Below are 22004 nucleotides of genomic sequence, written 5' to 3' on the forward strand. Positions count from 1 at the left end.
TTTCCTGGAAATTAGATTGGTCGTTGTAGGCCAGTTGAATGGCCACCAAGGTCTCCCGATCAGACCGCCTTAGACTTTTATCTTTGGGGGTCATCTGAAGGCAATTGTCTATTCTGTGAAGATATGAGATGCGCAGCATCTGACACAATGGAAACTGGAAGCCTGTGCTAGCATTTCTTCTGCGGTGTTGCTATCAGTGTGTTAAGAGTGGGAGAAGAGTGTTGCATTGACAATTCAACACAATGTGCAGCACTTTGAACGCATTTTATAAGTGGTCATAAACTTGTAAATAACTCATGAAAGAATAAAGTTATGTTAAAGCCAAGCACACTCTGTTTTTCTTGTGAAATTCTCAATAAGTTTGAGTAAGGTTATCTAAGTTCACAGCGGCCCTGCCCTCATGAGTACTGGACATTGTGAATTGAGATAAACTTACTGACATCACCTCAGTTCCAAGAAACCGGGTCTTGCAGAGTGCAGCACGACACTCTGCAGTTGCTGCAGCTACAGTGTAATTAAATAAATAAATAATTTAAAAAAACAGCTTGAGGTCCCCCCATTTTTGATACCCAGCCAAGCTAAAATAGACAGCTGCGGGCTGCATCCTTTAGCTGTCAGCTTTATCTTGGCTGGTTATCAAAAATAGAGGGGTCCCCAAGCATTTTTTTTAAATTTTTTAAACAAATGCAGAATCTGAAAAACACTAAGGATTCCGACAGGTTGGCAGAACCAAAATTATATTTAGGTATTTAGAGTGTTTGGGTAACCTGTACTGCTGATATAGTACCCAATAAAGGAGTCCAGTTCAGTAAATAGTAACAAAGCAATTTATTCTAAATGCATTTTGTCACACTTTTTAAGACTGTTTCTTGATGTTATGTACACTATATGGGTCTCTCGAAGAAGTAAGAATCCTTCAAAACGCTTTGAGAATAAAGCAACCTCTGAACTGCACTCCTTTATTGCATACTATACCGGCAGCTCAGGTTACTTGCAACTTCCAAAATCCAAAAAAGTAAAACCTATACTTTATTACTCATACACTACAGGGCTATAATTGTATTTTTTATTATTATATACTATTTGTATTTTTTCCCCAAGTTATAAGAATATGAGAACACAAGTATCCTAACTCTGCGTTTTATAACGTCAAATTTTCAATAGTTTTTGTTTTGCCTATAGCCCTAAATAGTCTGAGGGAAGCGGTCCATTTTCTACTATTGTTAAACAGTCACCTGTAACCTAAACAGTTAATTCTAAAGATTGATTCATTGTTAGAATGTAAAGATTTTTTTTTAATATAATATTTTTTTCTGTAACTAGGGAAGGCCTGGTTCAAGGGGCTCTCAAGGACATCCAGGGGAAGAAGGTGGGATGGTAAGTAATCAAATTGGACATTATGGATTGAGAGCAGAAATGCTAGTAAACATTCGACCACTTTGCTCTGAATTATCATGACATTTCACATCCCCTTCAGCATGTTTTAAGCATAGTTTTTGCAATTAAAAAACAAAGCAGCTGAATTGGATTTGACATTTGTTTGGGAAATAAAAACTTTTGTACTCTGGGACATATTTCCATAATGGCATGGTTTAAAAATAGAGCAAAAATTATCTACATACTCTTTCTTTTTAAAACTGTCAGGAATAAACCATAAATTGGATAACGTGTTCCCTGATCAAACTACTACTAGCTTTGGATGCAGTAAATAGAATGTATTTGAAGCAGGACAGAATTATAGCGATTACTATTGTTTCAATATATTTATTCATAGTGCAGATTGGGTAGCATGGTGGCTCAGGTGGTTAGCACTAGAGATGAGCCAATTTGTTTGGGTTTTGTCCCCGAATTTTGTCCCCTGGGGTCCTGGGTTCAAATCCCATCAAGGACAACATCTGCAAGGAGTTTCTATGTTCTCCCTGTGTTTGCGTGGATTTCCTCCAATACTCCGGTTTCCTCCAACACTCCAAAGACATACTGATAGGGAATCTAGATTGTGAGCGCCAATGGTGACAGTGATGATAATGTATGTGAAGTGCTGCGAAATATGACAGTGCTATATAAGCAATGGATACTAGTTGATTACTAATCACTGGGGGAACAAGTAGATTTAATAAAAGGTAGTAAGTATTGCAATGTAATGAACATGCAGGCTCCTATGCATGAATGATGGAGAACATATGGTAAATAAGTTTTTAACAGCTGAAAAGCTTTGCCCCTTATTGGTAAAGTGGTAAGTTGACTATTACATTGTCAAAATCCATTTTTGGATTTGTGGCAGCTCTTATTCCTCTCACATTAAAACTTTTTTCCTTTCAGGCCAGCAGGGGGTTAAATGCAGTTTTTCCCCGCTGGCATGCTGGTGTTACTGCAGTGGTGCTGGGTCAGCTGATGTTGTTGGTGACCACTCCCACATCCTTTAAAAGGTCACCTGTTGCATCAGCTGACTGTTGGTGATACAGTTCCTCTTTTGAGACCAACCTTTGCAGAAAAAACAAAAAGCTTTTTGTTTTCTCTGGTTAATGGTCATGTGTTAATATGCACTTACATTGTGCATACACATTAACTTACCTTTCTCAGTTCAGATTTGTTTTTTATACAACCTTTGCAGAAGCAGTTCTCTGGTGTCAGCCCAGTCTTGTGTTTGGATTCCTGTTTCTGTGCTATCTGTGGTGTGGAGTTAAGCAGCGGTGTGCCCAAACTAAGTGTTATATTTTTATTACTTTGTCCCTTTGGTGTCTATCGCTTCCCCCTGTGTGTTTTATCTGCAGAGGTGAGGCTAGAGCTCCTTGCCAGCCAGTGCACTAGCTAGGGCAGATCTAGGTGACAAATAGGGACAAGGTATCCTGATGTCGGCAGGGGGAAGGACCTGCATCGGGCGTTAGGTGAGAACATGGACAGGCTCAGGGAGGAGCTCACAAGGTGACCGTCCCTGATTCCCTATTGTATTCCTCTCCCCTATTCCATCGGCGTTGTGTTGTTGTGCCGTTTGGTGACCGACCAACCGTTGGGTCATGTCACACTGGTCAGTCAAGCCTTGACATTCATTTCATATTCATGCCCTTAAATCATTACCTTGATGCACCATTACCTTCAGACCAATATTGACAGGAGCATAAGAATTAGTCATGCGTTCACATAGCGAACTTTAAATGAGGCCCAATGACCACTTTTAGCACCTAATTGTGAATTATAAAAGCTTATGTTCATCTTGGTCTAATAATAATAATAATAATAATAAATTTTATTTCTATAGCGCCGACATATTCCGCAGCACGTTACATTTCAGAGGGGACTTGTACAGACAATAGACATTACAGCATAACAATAATCACATAGATCATAACAGATGCGAAGAGGAATGAGGGCCCTGCTCACAAGCTTACAATCTATGAGGAAAAAGGTAGACACGAAAGGTGGGTGGTAACAATTGCACTGATTGTATGGACCAGCCATAATGTTAAGTGTGTAACAGTACAGACACAGAGGGCTAATGGATGCATAAAGCATGTGGGAACATGATGCGTGGAACCTGGTTATGGTAAAACTTTTGGCTGTGCCACAAAGGGATAGATTAGGTTAATGTGTTGAGGCAATCGGCCAGTCTGAATAAATGCGTTTTCAGGGCACGCTTAAAATTGTGGAGATTGGGGACTAATCATATTGACCTGGGAAGTGCATTCCAAAGAATTGGCGCAGCACGTGTATAGTCTTGGAGACGGGAGTGGGAGGTTCTGATTATTGAGGATGCTAACCTCAGGTCATCAGCAGAACGGAGGGCGTGGGTAGGGTGGTATACTGAAACAAGGGGTCCATACTATGGCAAAAGTCTTTCTTTAGTTCATGGGCATAATGCACATAGAGACATGAAAATATTTAGATAATGTCCCGAGTCATGTCACATCAAAGAAATAAAACACACTGCAAACTAAATAGTTACAACACAGGAATCATGCACAGTGATGCACATTAGTAAAATAATGTGCACATGGATGTGAAAGAATAGAAATAATTCACATATAATGGTCTCACAATACAGCGATAATGCAGCGGCATGACAATATAAGAATCCTTCATACTGTCCCTTTCAATCATTCAAACTGACTACTAAATCTACCCTCTTTTTGGAGATGTGTCCCCTTGGTTGTTGGGTTCTGAAAGGCAGAGTGTTGTGAGTTCATTTTTCCCTCCGTCACTGAGGCCTGGTGAACTCCCTATTCTAGTGAAGGAAGGTAGTGAGCCTGATTATCAGGCACCTGGGACTAATGAAGACGATTGGCTGAGTGGAGTCACTGACTGGATTTAAGGCAGCCTATGCCCTTTCTGCCCTGCGGGTGATTTCTCTGTGGACTCTTGGACACCAGTCTGATTCCTGCTCTCCTAAAGCTAAGTTTTCTGTTTTGCCTTTTTGCATTTAAGATTTGTTTTTGTTTTTCTTGCTTTTTGGATTCTGCCACTCCCTGCTGGAGTGTGCAGTGTTCCGTTAGCTCTGTCTTCTGAAAGTACCTGAGTGCTGATTTAGTTTTTGAAGCTTAGTTGCTTCAGGGCCATTTTTATATCAGCTTGTTGGCTTTTGTCTCTGATAGGGTTTTGGCAGATTGCAGACAGCAGCCTTCCTATCCGTTCCTATCTAGGTAGTTTTTGGGCCCCGTCTTTGCTCAGTCTGTCTTTCTGTCTGTGTAAGTGTTTTCATCTTGCTTCACCGTCATTATATGTGGGGGGCTACCTATTGCTTTGGGGTCTGCTCTGGGGCAGTTACATTTCCCCTTTCCTTCTTTAGGCCTATGTATCTCTCCGGCTGTGATCGAGGGGTCTAGGTCATCGTAGGAACCCCCCACGGCTACTGCTAGTTGTGTTGATAGGTTCAGGGGTTTGCAATCTGATAGTTGCCAACTTCTCTGGTTTTCTGGACTTAGCTAGCATTTCTGTTTTTGCCTCCTACGGTGACTCAATCATAACAGCAGAGTACACTAGAATTAAGAAACTTTTTGTGGCTTGTTAATTTGCATTTAGATGGTTTGGCAAACCAAACACACATACTGTAAATTATACTGAATATCTAAAAATTGTTTTACAATAGTAGCATTATACTATAAACATGGAAAAGTAATTTATAAGAATATACTGTATGTTTCATTTCTAATTTAATATAATTTTTTAGGGTGAGAGAGGCCCACGTGGATTGAATGGGACTCATGGAGAAAGTGGCTGTCAAGGACCTAGAGGACCAAAGGCAAGTGTCCACATATATCTTGATAGTGCTGAAGTATCCTGATAGCGCTTGCTGCGCTTATACACCGTCTCCTCCTGGGGTCATAGATTACGCCCAAACAGATGCTACATGACTGCTGGAAGCTCTGAGAGCGCGATACACCACATCTACCTGCTTTTTTGGACAAAGTGATGTTTGAAAAAGACCCTGGTTGGTAACCAATCGCTTTACCTATTGATATTGTCAACACCGTGGTGAATTAATTTTGCAATAAAAATAAGCATATGGTAATTTGAAACATATTTGTGAGTGTTGCTAATTATCTGTATTGACTGGATCCTCCAGTCCAGCCGGCACCTGTATACTAACGCTGAGTGTGCGTGTTTTTCACTACACACTAGACTGGTTACTCATGGTAGGTTTATAGCGACAACTCGGTATGAGGTGATGATAGCGCCTTGCAGAATTGAGATTCATTTTCCAAAAGTAGTTGTTGATGCATATGCTGGCTGGAATCTGATCTTGTGTTAGAATTATGTAGTACACTGTATCAGCAAATAATTAAGTCAAACAATCTACAATGTGATGTCTGGTAACTATAGTTGGTAACATCTAATACTTTGTAGAGTGTCTTTAACAATCTACCTTTTTCTGTTCAGGGTGGAAGAGGTTTTCGAGGAGATCGAGTAAGTTGAAATGGGATTTTTAAAAATGATGTCACAATTTTGAAATTCAGGATTATATTGGCATATTTTATTGCATTTTTATTTTTTTTTATGTATCACTGGCCTACATAGAAGTGTAGGGGCCCAATAACGGAGATAAAAATTCTTGTTCCCATTGTGGTGCAAGATTTTACAGAACATAACAACATCCATCTTGTCTACTCAATACCATTGATATTGTATACAAAACCTACAAAAGACAAAATGAGAAAAACCCTGCTGTAATTAAATAAATAAAAAGCAAAAGTGCATTTAAGTAATACAGAGTTCTTAGTAATAATGTATTTGATCAAATATAGCATAAAAGCCATCCCACCATCAACATAGTGACTCTGTGGTCGGGGCGGTCCTACACTGTCTAATATTAAAAACCTTATCCTGTGTCAAAGTTGACGTCAGTGTGTGAATAAGGGCAGACAAAAGAACCAGGTGCCAACCAGTGGACACCAGTCAGGGGAAGCCTTTAAATACAATTTCCAGCTCAGGAGAGGAAGGCCACACCCCAGCTTGCACATAATGCAAAAATACAAAGAAAAAAGCACAAAAATTGAGCTTGGTTTGAGTTAGTATGCATGCAGCATATAAAAGCATGTTCACATTGGCCATAAAGCATACAAAACCTACAAAGGACAAAAATGATATTGTGATGGAGTCACTGGTGAAGTGATGGAGGGGAGATACGTGTCACTGCGCATGATGGCGTCAGTGATGTAAAACCAGAGTAGTTTCCTCCAGCACACTACGTGTTGAGAGGAATAAATGAGAGTTATGTTATGCGTGGGTTTTAGTGGACCTCAATTTGCATGTCCGATATATCTTTTTTGGAATGGGAATAATTTTATTTCACTTATGGTAATTCTGTTATATTATTTTGTAGGGAGATGATGGTGATAATGGTATTGATGGTGTCCCGGGTGAGCAGGTAAAATAAAATCTTTTGGAATTCCATTAAATCATGTAAGGATCTAGAATTTAAACCTGACTTATTTTATGTCATATACAATTATATTTTTGTGTTTAAATACTATTTAATTAGTTCATTAATAATGTCAATGGTTAAGAACCCCTCTACAAATATATTAATCATTTTCTAAGACTAAAATGGTGGATAAAACTGATCTTAGTATCACATTCTAATAATAACATTAGCTTTCATAATGTGTCCGAATTAGAACTCAAGGTGAAATATTTGGAGAGCAAGACTCTTGCGAAGAGTTAACATTTTTACTTTGTGGTTCTTTGGAAAAGGGATGAGCTGAATATGACAGCAGGAATAAAATAGCCTGTTTCTGTCATCTTCACCTCTTTATAGACATTCATTGACCTTATGAAGCGTTCTTCACAGTATCCCTCCTATTACTAATAAAAATTGTTCAGAATATTATATAACTTATACAATAATTATAATATGTCTTTTGTTCTTTTTTAGGGATCACGTGGAGATCCTGGTTTACCGGGCGAAACAGGGAGTCAAGGACAAAGGGTATGTAGACAGCTGTAATCTTGGGGTGAAACCTGGCAATAAGGGATCCACTCTATTGTAGACCCAGCTCAAGCTTTACACTTTTTTTTGCGTCAAAGTCAATGCACTGCCCGTTAAAAGCTGTGATGTGACGGTTCTCCATAGCAAGAGATGTATATTGATCAGGGTCCTAAATGGGGGAAGTCTTCTACTAACTCAGAATTTCCTAACAGGGCACTAAGCCAGTGCTAATAAATGGCCTTCTCTACTAAAATAGTTATTTGCTACTTACCTAATTTCAAGTTATACATACTAATGGCCAAGAGTTCTGTATTATCCACATTTCTAATACTTGAACCTTCTCTTGTAAACCAATGATGGAAGGTCGACAGTAGCTATCTGCCACAGTCCTCAAAGTTCTGCTCTCAGAATTAGATTTGCTACCTAAAACTTAATATTTTGCAACAATTCTGTTTCATAGTCTTCACAGTTATTCAAGTACAAATAACTAATTGCCAAGAATGTTTACAAATTTTAGTATTTGAAAGTCAGATATAATTACCAGGGAAAAACACAAAACTGGCACTAACAACAGTAACAATTTATAAATAGTCCTCATTATAGTTTTTTCTCCAATTTTCACAAGGAGACATGTTAATATGTTCAAAATATGTTATGTACTTTTATTTTACAAAGATGTCATTTTTTTGTGCTTGTAAATACTAGGGCAAAAGAGGTCCTCGTGGAGAACCAGGTGAACGAGGTGAACCCGGGCTTAGAGGTGACCCTGTAAGTAATGCAACAATAAACCTGTCTGAAAAAAATTAACGGCAGATTAATCTACAGGAAAATAGCATTGCTTACTGGAGCAGCGGCTAAAAAGAGAAAATAAACATACATCCTCCCTGTAGCCGCTCACTTCCACTCATGGGGGAGGTACAGTGAGCCATTACAGAGAGAGGTTGATTTTTACCCGTAACCTAACACGATTTTACCTCTATTTACCTGAATATTAACCTAATATCTGCAGGTAAATAGCAATTTTAGATTTGACATATTCCCTTTAAGTATACAATAATATAATTTACACTTTGTTATCAAATCTGCCTTTTCTCATCTGTTGAATGCATGTAATAGTAGTAGTAGTAATAATAATAAATAACACATGGTAATTTTTCGTATTAAAGTATTTTAGTGTTTATCATCTATAGTAAACTGAAAATAAGTTTGTGTCTGATAATAATTAATGAACATTTCGAAAGAAAACCTTGCCTTTTGGCTAAGAATTATTACATAGCCCTTAGTATTATGTATAATGTAAAATACAGAGTACAAGACTTGTTCGCTAATATTTGATACAAAGCCATAATTACATAATTATTAAAGTTGAAAAATACACCAGTGGATCGAGATCAACCTTTATCTGACTTCAGAGCTTGACCTAGAAGACAAATGCAAATTCTCTTTCCAGCTCACATATACACATGTCATCCATTGTATTTTATTTACTGCTAAATGGTTAACTATTAATTACTCTTGACCATTTGTTATTAGATTAATATCTAACTAATTGGGAATGCTGCCATTACCACCTACTGTGGTAGGACCTTCAGAACTATATTCATGTTCACAGTGTCTTTCCTTCATGTGTAATGAATGTCCCCTACTACTTTATTCCCGTACTACTCCCCATTGTATGGCAATAACTATTACCAAGCTACTTTGCAAATTTTATAGCCATTTCCATGTTGCGTAATACAAAATATTTTTATTCTTTTTTAGGGTGAACCTGGTATTAACAATAATATTCAAGGTCCAAAAGGAGTTGAAGGAAAACCAGGAAGACAGGTAACCAGAATACATTGTTTGACCATTATTGAGTTGCATAGTGTTTATAGTTTATTAAATAGTAAAGATCTAAAATATGAGCAAGTGCATTAACAAACCTGTCACATTGGAGACATACATAAGAGAGACAGAAGATTCGGCACTGCTCCTTAACCCCAAAGCAGTTCCATGACTGCTATTCAAGTCGAAAATCACACACCTGGACCGACCGCCAAAATACCGTCAGAACGGGTGCTCAATCCTGAAAAGCAAACATGTAATCTGATTTTGTACAAAATAGAAAAAAAAAGTGATGGCACTCATCGTTCTGTCATGAAAATTCTTTATTAATTAAAAGGCATTGGCACGGGAGGAACGTACAGAGAGTGGACAACGGCCGTTTCACCCACTTGCGCTTCAACGGGTCTGTCACATTGGATAACTTACAAATATTTGTAGTTTCTATTTCATTACTAATTTCCATTTTTTCCTTTTTGTTTTTTTTGTCTCCCCCTTCCAAGAACTAAAACTTTTTTTTATTTTTCTATCAACTCATAAATATACAAGGGCTCGTTTTTTTTTGAGATGAGTTGTACTTTTGAATGATGTCATTAATTTTACCAAATAGCATATTTGAAAACAGGAAAAAACTTCCAAGAGTGGTGAAATTGCGAAAAACAAAAACCCCACAGCAAATCTCACATTGTTTTTTGGGAATTACTTTTACGCCATACATAGTGTGATAAAAAGCACCTGCCATCATGATTCTCCTCACACTTTGATTACAGCAATAGCAAACCTGTGCAGTTTTATTATTTTAATTGTAAAAAAATAGGAAATTAGTAAAAAAAATGTTTTTGATTATCTGAAACCCATAACTGTTAGGGACGGCGGAATGCACTAAATATAAAGTAATAGAAAGTGCGTTCGCCGCCCGGGGTCCACCGTGCAGAGATGTTAAACTGCTGCTATATAATGGCAGACGCACAATATGGCGGTATATCGCCCACGGGTTGAACGTCACCTGGTGTGCACTGGGCGTACTCTGCTATATTCACAGAGTCGCCTTAAGGCATAAACATAAATGCCGAGCCTGTTGACCTCACAGGTCTCAGCGGTGTGCACGCATGGTATATGGTCACAGGACTCAGGCCCAAGACACAGGGTCGGTGTCTGTCTAGACCTACCGTGCGTGCAGCGTCGCTACCGCGGATGCCCACAAGTGCTGCTGACCGCAGCGCGGCAACTGATTCAGCCGCTATACGACAATGCCCAGGAGGAATGCACTGTCGGACTCTAGCTCTGTGGAGATGAGCACTGTGGCTTGTAGCATGCCACTGACTAGCGCTGAGCGAACTTGGAGGACTCGGCCCGCAGCTTGATATTACGCGCAGAGAGCCACACCAAGTTGCCAGGGGCAAAAGTTGGAGCGGGACGCCGATGTGTGTCGGCTGACGCTCTCATTCTCCCTCTAGAGGCTCGAATACCATCCTGGGTGTGATACCAAATGTCGCGAGCCTCCACTGCCCAGTCTGCCACTCTGGAATCAGTGGAAGACACTGGCATCAGGACAGGGACGCGCGGATGCTGACCGTAATTGAGAAGGAACGGCGTCTGACCAGTGGAATCAGCCACTGCGTTATTCAGGGCAAATTCAGCCCACGGTAGTAAGGCTGCCCAGTCATGCTGCCTGGCAGAGACAAAATGTCGCAGGTATGTGACCAGAGTTTGATTGGCTCTCTCAACCAACCCGTTTGTCTCGGGATGATATGCGGAGGACAAATTGAGCTCGATACTGACTAGACTGCAGAGCTCCCTCCAAAATCGAGACACAAACTGGGGACCTCGGTCACTGACTATTTTGTCTGGCATACCGAGCAAACGAAATATGTGCTTTATGAACAGTGCGGTGAGACCACGAGAGGAAGGCAGCCGCGTGAGTGGCACCAGATGCACCATTTTAGAGAAATGATCGGTGACCACCCAGATGACCGTGCTGCCACCAGATTTGGGCAGGCCAACCACAAAGTCCATGCCGACCATCTCCCAGGGTCTGTCTGCCGCCGGCAAGGGATACAGTAACCCAGCCGGCCTCTGCCTAGAGGACCTGTTCCAAGCTCAAGAGACGCATGCTTGAATGTACTCTTTAGTGTCCCGAGCCATGTGCGGCCACCAATAAGACCTTGTCAGGAGTTCTGTGGTCCGCTTAGTGCCAAAGTGACCACCCACCCTGGATGCGTGTGTCCACGCGAGGACCTCCGGCCACAGGCGAGGAGGGACAAAGGTCTTGCCCGGCGGAACTGCCTCAAGAGCGACCAGAGCCACGGTCCTCAGGCTCTCCGTGGGGACAATTAGCCGAGGCTCAGCCTCCTCTTCCTCTGCTGAGACCACCGAGCGAGAAAGAGCATCCGCGCGGACATTGTTCTCTCCAGACAGGTAAAGCGGAAGTGGGAGAAGAAGAGTGACCACCTAGCTTGACGAGAGTTCAAGCGCTGGGCCGTTTGCAAATAGACCAGGTTTTTATGGTCAGTGTACACCTGGAAGGGAAACCGGGCTCCCTCCAGGAGATGTCTCCACTCAGAAAAGGCCAATTTCATGGCCAGCAACTCAGTGTCCCCGATTGAGTAGTTTCTCTCTGCCGGTGAGAAGGTCTTTGAGAAGAGGAAGCAGGGATGCTTCCGACCTTGACCATCCTTCTGGAAAAGGACTGCTCCTGCACCAAAGGATGAGGCATCTACCTCTAGGATAAAGGGTTTTTCCACATCGGGACGGTGGAGGATGGGAGCGCCAGCAAAATGGGTTTTCAGGGACGAAAAGGCCGTGGAGACCTGCTCTGACCAAACCTTTGGATTGGCTCCTTTCTTGGTGAGAGCGACCAAAGGAGCTACCAGTGTGGAGAAGTGGGGAATGAACTGGCGGTAATAGTTAACGAACCTCAAAAAGCGCTGCACCGCTTTTAGAGAATGGGGCTCCTGCCAGTCCATTACCGCTTGCAATTTGGCAGGATCCATAGCCAACCCCTGGGCCGAGATGGTATAGCCTAGGAATGGCAAGGACTCCTGCTCAAACTGGCACTTCTCCAGCTTGGCGAAGAGAGAATTCACCCACAAACGGTGGAAGACCTTGCAGACTTCTCTCCGGTGAGAGGCCACATCTGGAGAAAAAATGAGGATGTCATCCAGATAGACCACCACCGAGGTAGAGAGCATATCGGGAAAGACGTCATTTATGACGTCCTGAAAGACAGCAGGCACGTTACAGAGGCCGAAGGGCATGACCAGATACTCATAGTGGCCATCCCTGGTATTAAAGGCTGTCTTCCACTTGTCTCCTTCGCGTATGCAGATCAGTTTGTACGCCCCCCCATAGATCTAATTTCGTAAAGATCCGGGTCCCTCACAACCTGTCAAACAACTCAGAGATCAAAGGAAGAGGGTATTTGTTTTTTACGGTAATGACGTTGAGACCTCTGTAGTCAATGCAGGGGTTCAAGCAGGGAATTTTTATGGATTAAACGTGCGCTACCAGACCATCACTCCTCACAGGTTGTGTAGTTAATATGTTTATTTCCCTACGCGTTTCAAAGTTAAAAAACTTCTTCCTCAGGGGATGACATGTGTCAATGCAGGGGTGCAACTCCCCACTCTTCTTCTGCACGAAGAAGAACCCTGCACCAGCCGGCGACACCGATTTTCTGATAAACTCTCTTGCCAGGTTCTCCCGGATATATTGTGACATGGCCTCTGTCTCTGGGAGAGATAGAGGGTACACGCGGCCTCTAGGAGACTCCGCGCCTGGCAATAGGTCTATCGGGCAATCGTAAGGACGATGCGGCGGAAGCGTCTCCGCTGATTTTTTGGAGAAAACGTCCTCGTACTGCCGGTAGTGTCCAGGGAGCGTGGAAAGATACGCGGGCAGCTCCGTGGATGCTACTTGAACACTGCTCCTCATGCACCTTCCCTCACAGTCCTTGCTCCAACCCAGTATACTCCCCGAAGACCAATCTATATGAGGGGAATGGTAATGGAGCCACGGAAGTCCGAGTAGCACCTGGTCAATGCCATCTGGCAAAATGAACAGGGACAACGTCTCGTGATGAGAGGGTGAAATTGAGAAACCAAGAGGTGCTGTCTGGTGTGTATCTTGGGATGGTAAAGGCACACTGTCAACCACCCTGATGGTCAAGGGACGCGGCAGTAGTACCAGCAGAATAGAGTGCTTTTGGGCAAAGGATGAGGACATGAGGTTTCCCTCTGCCCGGGAGTCCACCGTGACCTCTACCTCCCAGGTGGAAGCACCGCTATCTAATGTCCCTCGGAATACTGGTTTGGGGGAAAAGGTTTTCATATTAGTTAGACCACCACCTACAACCACTGGATGTGATCGTTTTTTCGACCGCAGAGGACACATGCTAGCCGAGTGACCAAACTGCCTGCACTGATAACAGCATGCAAAGCTTCGCACCGGACATGGCTTGGGGCCGGCGCGAGGCACCTCCATAGGTTCAGAAGGTGTAAGCTCCTGAGCGGGAAATCTTAGTGGCTCGGAGAAGGTGGGAGCCAAATTAACCCTTCGTCTGGATTGCGCACGTTCCAGCCGGCGCTCCGTAAACCGGAGATGGCAATCAACTCCTCCAAACTTGTGGGGACCTCTCTGGTTGCTAGAGCATCCTTGACATGCTCCACTAACCCTCTCCAAAACACAGGGATGAGTGCTTTATCAGGCCACTCAAGTTCGGAAGCCAATGTCCGGAATCGGACGGCATAATGGCTGACCGAGAGAGACCTCTGTGTTATGGCCAATAACTGGAGAGAGGTGTCGTGCGTGATCCCAAAAAGACCTGCTTCAGAGCCGTGAGGAACTGAGCAGTGCCCTGAACCAAAGGATCATCATGCTCCCACAATGGCATAGCCCACTCTAACGCCCTGCCTGATAGGAGAGAAACAATAAACCCCACCTTTGCCCGCTCTGTGGGAAATCACGTGGCCAGTAACTCCAGCTGGATAGAGCACTGGCTTACGAAACCCCTGCAGGCGGTGCTGTCACCGGAAAACTTATCGGGCAACGGGAGGCGGGTTATTGTCGGCATAGGCGTGGGTGTGGACATGCGTGAGACAGCCTCTGCGACTGCCTGAGCAGCGGCCACTGTAGCATTCGCAGCTGAGATGGAGCTCTCAATACCCGCCAACCTGCTCTTCAGCTGCCGAATGTACCGCTGTAGCTGCTGCAGGTCTGCCATTACTAGCCAGACCCTGACGCTAGTGTAATGTTAGGGATGGCGGAACGCACTAAATATAAAGTAATAGAAAGTGCATTCGCCGCCTGGGGTCCACCGTGCAGAGGTGTTAAACTGCTGCTATATAATGGCAGACGCACAATATGGCGGTAGCACACGGGTTGAACGTCACCCGGTGTGCACTGGGTGTACTCTGTTATATTCACAGAGTTGCCTTAAGGCATAAACATAAATACCGAGCCTGTTGACCTCACAGGTCTCAGCGGTGTGCACACATGGTATATGGACACAGGACTCGGGCCCAAGACACAGGGTCGGTGTCTGTCTAGATCTACCGTGCGTGTGGCGTCGCTACCGTGGACGCCCACAAATGCTGCTGACCGCAATGCGGCAACTGACTCAGCCGCTATACGACAATGCCCAGGAGGGACGCACTGTCGGACGCTAGCTCTGTGGAGATGAGCACTGTGGCTTGTAGCATGCCACTGACTGGCGCTGACTCTAAGGCTAAGTCCCTATCCACACACGTAATATCAGAGGGAGGGGATCTTAATGAGTCTTTCGCAGGTGCATGCATCCATCATCATTCACACATTAGCAATTAGAGACTACACTAGCACATGGCCGAGTGGCCATGCGGACCTTTTATAGCCATGCGGGACCTTCCAGATCTCTGGGATGGACCAGTCAGATCAGGAGAAGGACCTGAGCACGTGACTCCCGATCTCCATCTCATGAGCATGTCCAGTAGCGTGACGAGAGGACTTAGCCACTGGAGTGGCTTGCTGCAGGGCAGCCTGCACTGCTATTGCTGACCCAGACGTGGCAGCAACAACCAGTCCTACAGAGCTGGTCTGAGCAGAGCACCTGTGATGCCGAGATTGCTGTGCAGGCTCCTGAGTGGTCGGAGACGAATGGGAGACCGCAGGATGCAAGGCTCTGGATTCCTGCTGTGCAGCTGCAGGAACCTGACGCCTAACAATAATGTTTTCATTTTGTTGTCAATAGAGCAGTGCGAGAGCTTAATTTTTGGAAGGGTTAGCCAACACTTTTATTTGATATAATTTTTGGATAGATATGACAATTTTGAACTCTTCTTACTACATTTTTTGCAGCATTGCGGTGAGCATAAAACATCAAATTTTGGTATTTTGAGATTTTTTTTCTATTTTGCAGTGTTTACAGATTGGGTTAATTAATTTTATATTTTGATAGATCAGACTTTCGTGGCCAATACTGGAACGTCCACTAGGGCCGGGAGACTCAGTCCGGGCCTTAGTCAGTTCATTAGGGGATGTCATGGCAGCGGTGACCCGGTCTGTGGCCCTGGGCATCCAATCAAATAAAGATGGGGAAGTTAATTGAAATAAAGTTGTGATGCCACCCGTGGTATTCGGCAATAAGGAGATAGCTGACGCTGCTTAAGGAGGCTGCTGGGGCTGTTGGTGATGCAGCAGAGTAGATACAGCTCTCCACAGCTGGAGCTATGCCCCAGGGCAATTATAGTTTTAAAAATGTTGGTAATGGTTGTAGTGCAGGGTACATGACACAGTAAATAATCTGAGGACACAGTGGAGTGCAGTCTTCACACTTTTACTCACAGTTCTTCCAGTTACAATCCCCAGCTGGGGTGTTGTGTCCTCCAGGTTGGTGGCCCAGCCAGCTCTCAGTTAGTTTGGGGTCCACTGTACCAGAACCCCATTCTTATGTTCCTTTCCTGGCCGTCTCTCTGCGCAGGCTGTTGCTTACCCTTCTTGTGGAGTGTGTCAATGACTGCCATGTGGACATCTGTCAAGTCAGCAGTCGTCCCCATGATTGCGGAGCCTACTGAAACAGACTAAGGGATCTTTTTAAACTCTTAGGAAGCCTTTGCAGGTGTTTTTGTTAATTATTCTAATTTACTGAGATAATGACTTTTGGGTTTTCATTGGCTGTAAGCCATAATCATCAACATTAACAGAAATAAACACTTGAAATAGATCACTGTTTGTAATGACTCTATATAATACATGTGTTTCACTTTTTGCATAGAAGAACTGAAATAAATTAACTTTTTGATGATATTCTAATTTTGTGAGAAGCACTTGTATATACAAATATTTATTTTTTATGGAGGTGATTCTACTTTTTTTGTTTTTATTTTTTTCATGTTTTTAATGTTTTACTTTATTTATCAGTCCCCTTAAGGGAGTTAAACCTGCGACTGTCTGATTGCTTAAACTATATACAGCAATACTAGAGTATTGATTTATATAGAAACTTATATAGAAACAATCACAGTCTGCTTTGAAGCCCGTCCACAAACTGGGTTTCAGCAGAGCCCTGTAATGACAGGCACAGAGGTTTTAAAAAAGGCTTTTATGGCAATCCATTTGTGCCCCTTGCTTATGTTATTTTGCTGCCAATGGGCAAGTAGAATGACGCTCTCCTATGCCAACACGCTGTTAATGTTGCTGTCAAAGTTTGACAGTGGTATTTATTAAGTTAACAGTCGCAGGTAGAGCTACGCTCTACACTTAACTGTTAAAGACAGATCCTGACTGTGACACAGGGTCATTTTCTGCCAGGTACATTCACCCGCTCCTGACTTACCGTGCAGTCATGTTAGATGTCTTCTGTAATGTGTATTTACATTGTATTTTCTATAAAGTTGATAATGTGATTTTAGAAAAATAATTCATAGAAAAGAATATTCATCCCCTAAAAAATATAAAAATTTGTGGGCATCACTCACACAGATATGTGTAGTGCACCATGTATTAGTCACATCCATTGCTTCCTATTACAAATGCACACGGGGCTTCCTACTTGTACTATGGGGCTTAGCACATCCTAAACTTCATTACTAATGTGACCAGGAATTTGCATCTATCGCTGCCTCTTTCTGTGACATTTTTTTAATTTTTTTTTTATCTCTATATACTTCTACATTTATGCCTGGGTTTGATCTGTATTTTCAGACAAGTAAAGACAATATAACATTAAATATGTTTGAGAAAAAGCTGATACACAGAACAAAACTGATCTGTCACTAGATATCACAATGCAAACTGCAGACATTCACAAATCTCTTACTTCTCTTACTTTGTAAACCAGTCCCAGAATGACTCTATAATCATTTATGAACCCTTATGAACCCCTATCCAACCCTTGATATTAAAAAGAACATTTTATAAGTCAGGCGCCTCTAGTAGATAGACTAACAAAAAACAACGGTGATTACGAGGATATCAAAAATAACCAACCCCCCTATAAAAGATAACCTTTATTAATTAAAAGGAGAAATAGTATACAGTTCCCAAACAGAAAAGTGTAAATGGCCATGGTGGTCACAACTGATATCCACTACAAAGCTAAATGAGTACCGGGCAAACAAGGGAATCAAAGGGATAAGGGAACCACACCTAGATACTCTCCCTAAACAATGTAACCTATAGATGGCCATAATTGTCTGCGGAGGTTGCCACTCTAAATAGATATGCTAGATTGGCACCCCAGCTCACCATCAACTTAGGGCCCCTTCACACATAGCGACGCACCAGCGATCCCGACAACGATATGACCTTGTCAAGATCGCTGGTGTGTCGCTACATAATCGCTGGTGAGCTGCCAAGCAGGCAGATCTCACCAGCGATCAGCACCAGCGACACGTGGGTAACAAGCGACGCACGTCGCTTAGTTACCCACTGTGTACCTTAGTTACCCGCGCGCTGGTGCAGGGAGCTGGTAACCAAGGTACACATCGGGTTTCTAAGCGGCATGTGGCACTTAGAAACCCGATGTGTACCTTGGTTACCAGCTCTCTGCACCAACGTGCTGGTAACTAAGGTACACATCGAGTTTCTAAGTGCTGCGTGCTGCTTAGAAACCCGATGTATATCTTAGTTACCAGCTCCAGCTCGCTGATCGCTGGTCTCCTGCCTGTCACACACAGCGATGTGTGCTAGCCAGCGGGAAACCAGCGATCAAAAAAATGTCCTGGCCATTCCAGGACGATCGGCGATACCTGGCAGGGGGCCGATCGCTGGTAAGTGTCACACACAGCGATCTCGCTGGTGAGATCGCTGTTGCGTCACAAAACTTGTGACTCAGCAGCGATCTCGTTAGCAAGATCGCTGTGTGTGACGGGGGCTTTACTCTAGGAAACCCTAGGAGTGCCCTGTACACAAATAAACCCCTTACATGAGAGAGATGCAGAAATAGTATCCTTAGAAGTGTACTATTAAGGGAAAAGAGAATCACAGATTAAAGAGAACCTGTGACCTAGAAAACTTCTATTAACCTGCAGATATATTGTTAATCTAGAGGGTAATAGCGTTATTAACATAATGTGCCTGGAGCCCATGCTTAGAACCAAGCTGTGTAAATGACTCTTATCCCCCCTCCCCGGTAGCGTTTCAGTTTCAGTCACGATGGCGGAGATTCAGCCACCGCTCAGTGTATAGAGAGTGTCACTGTAACCACGCCCCCAGCTCTGATTGACAGCTGCCCCTAATGCTGAGATCCTGTCAGTGCAGGGAGCGTGGTTACAGTTGCTGCTCTCTATACACTAGGCGGTGACTGAACCTGCTCTAGTGCCCACCCCCGTCCCTGGAACCAGAACGCTGCTGGGAGGAATAAAGTTAATTTCCTCTCGGTAGCATGGCTCTAAGTGTGGGTGCCGGGCAGGTTCACAATGCTATTAAGCTGCAGATTAATAGCATTTTTCATATGACAGGTTCCCTTTAAATACCATATGATAAAATGTCATCAGTGCCATAGCGCAATCAGATATGAAATGCTGTTAGTGCTAATGTAAACAACACTGTAGAGGAATTTAATTTGACCCCTTAAGGACCAGGGGTATTTTTGCTCCCCTTCTTCCCAGAGTCATAACTTTGTTACTTTTCTGTCAATATGGCCATGTGAGGGCTTGTTTTTTGCGGGACGAGTTTTATTTTTCAGTGACACCATTGGTTTTACCATATCTTGTATTGGAAAAACAGGGAAAAAATTCTAAGTGCGGTGAAATTGCAAAAAAATTGTTTTGTTGGATTTTTTTTTTACCATGTTCACTAAAACAGACCTGCCATTATGATTCTTTTGGTCATTGTGAGTTCTTAGATACCAAACATGAATAGGTTCTTTTTTATTCAAGTGGTAAAAAAAGAAAAGGCACCATTTTCCGAGACTTGTAGCATCTCCATTTTTCATGATCTGGGGCTGGGTGAGGGCTTATTTTTGGCATGCCAAGCTGACGTTTTTTATTGATACCATTTTATTGCACTGCTACAGTGACCAAAAAAACCTAATTCTGGCGTTTTTATTTTTCTCATTACGTCGTTTATGAATTGAATTAATTCTTTTTATATCTTGATTAGAGTTGAGCGATACCGTCCGATACTTCAAAGTATCGGATCGGAATGGATCGGCCGATCTTTAAAAAAAGTATCGGTATCGCCGATTCCGACACCGGAAGTCCCATTCAAGTCTATGGGACTTCCGGTATCGGAATAAGGAAAACCCTGTTTTTGCCTTGTACAGCCTCTCTGGGGTCTGTACGGGCCTTTCGGGGGGCTGTGCCGGCCTGCCAGGGGGTCTGTGCAGGCTCCGGTGGTCTGTGCCGGCCTGCCGGGGGGCTGTGCCGGCCTGCCGGTGGTCTGTGCAGGCTCCGGTGGGCTGTGCCGGCCTGCCGGGGGGCTGTGCCGGCCTGCCGGTGGTCTGTGCAGGCTCCGGGGGGCTGTGCCGGCCTGCCGGGGGGCTGTGCCGGCCTGCCGGTGGTCTGTGCAGGCTTCGGGGGTCTGTGCAGGCATCGTCCGATGGGACTACAAGTCCCATCGGGCGATGCCTGCTACCATGACAGTGATTGACACATTAGCCAATGATGGGACAGTAGTAGTCCCATCATCCGGCTAATGTGTTAAATGTTAAAAAAAAAAAAAAAAATACTACATACAGTACATACTACATACATACTACATGCATGCTACATACATACTACATGTTACATACATGCTACATGCTACATACATACTACATGCATGCTACATACATACTACATGCTACATACATACTACATATATACTACATGCATGCTACATACATACTACATGCTACATACATACCACATACATACTACATACATACTACATACATACTACATGCTACATACATACTACATATATACTACATGCATGCTACATACATACTACATGCTACATACATACCACATACATACTACATACATGCTACATGCTACATACATACTACATATATACTACATGCATGCTACATACATACTACATATATACTACATGCATGCTACATACATACTGCATGCTACATGCATGCTACATACATACTACATACATACTACATGCTACATACATACCACATATATACTACATACATACAATACATTCATACAATACATACATAGACATACAGTACATATAACATAGAGTAACATACTTACCAATACTTGTCACATTGTTCCCCGAAGCCATTGTCTTTTCCGGAATAAATATTAACATAACAAACCACAAAAATACTCACCCACGATTCGAAGCAGTCCACGAGTGTGTCCCACGACGATCTTGGGTAGAGAACTGCAGCATCAGCTGATGCTGCCGTTCTCTACGGGCTGCAGGAATCCAATGACGGAAGGTAGGTATCCTTCCGCACTGTATTCCTCCGCCACTTAAAAAAAAAAAAAGTCCCTAGTCTCACTTTATGCCATTGCTGTGTGGGAATTTCCCACGCAGCAATGGCATAAAGTGAGACTAGGGACTTTTTTTTTTTTAAGTGGCGGAGGAATACAGTGCAGAAGGATACCTACCTTCCGTCATTGGATTCCTGCAGCCCGTAGAGAACGGCAGCATCAGCTGATGCTGCAGTTCTCTACCCAAGATCGTCGTGGGACACACTCGTGGACTGCTTCGGATCGTGGGTGAGTATTTTTGTGGTTTGTTATGTTAATATTTATTCCGGAAAGGACAATGGCTTCGGGGAACAATGTGACAAGTATTGGTAAGTATGTTACTCTATGTTATATGTACTGTATGTCTATGTATGTATTGTATGAATGTATTGTATGTATGTAGTATATATGTGGTATGTATGTAGCATGTAGTATGTATGTAGTATGTATGTAGCATGCATGTAGCATGCAGTATGTATGTAGCATGCATGTAGTATATATGTAGTATGTATGTAGCATGCATGTAGTATATATGTAGTATGTATGTAGCATGTAGCATGTATGTAGTATGTATGTGGTGTGTATGTAGCATGTAGTATGTATGTAGCATGCATGTAGTATATATGTAGTATGTATGTAGCATGTAGTATGTATGTAGTATGTATGTAGTATGTATGTGGTATGTATGTAGCATGTAGTATGTATGTAGCATGCATGTAGCATGCATGTAGTATGTATGTAGCATGCATGTAGTATGTATGTATGTAGTATGTATGTAGCATGCATGTAGTATGTATGTAGTATGTATGTAGTATGTATGTAGTATGTATGTAGCATGCAGTATGTATGTAGCATGTATGTAG

At 42.9% G+C, this 22004-nt stretch overlaps 1 protein-coding gene across 1 annotated transcript in view; it reads left to right on the top strand.

Moving 5' to 3' along the window:
- Window positions 1-22004, top strand: part of LOC141084511 (collagen alpha-4(VI) chain-like) — a 376083-nt gene that overhangs the window by 200185 nt on the left and 153894 nt on the right. The window contains exons 16-22 of the mRNA XM_073569263.1: window positions 1324-1377; window positions 5162-5233; window positions 5872-5898; window positions 6815-6859; window positions 7367-7420; window positions 8126-8188; window positions 9182-9247. Of these exons, the coding sequence (XP_073425364.1) occupies window positions 1324-1377; window positions 5162-5233; window positions 5872-5898; window positions 6815-6859; window positions 7367-7420; window positions 8126-8188; window positions 9182-9247 (381 nt within the window). The remainder of the gene's footprint in view (window positions 1-1323; window positions 1378-5161; window positions 5234-5871; window positions 5899-6814; window positions 6860-7366; window positions 7421-8125; window positions 8189-9181; window positions 9248-22004) is intronic.

Source organism: Dendrobates tinctorius, unplaced genomic scaffold, assembly GCF_039654945.1.
Source record: "Dendrobates tinctorius isolate UK_male_01 unplaced genomic scaffold, ASM3965494v1 ptg000005l, whole genome shotgun sequence".
Lineage (NCBI taxonomy): Eukaryota > Metazoa > Chordata > Amphibia > Anura > Dendrobatidae > Dendrobates > Dendrobates tinctorius.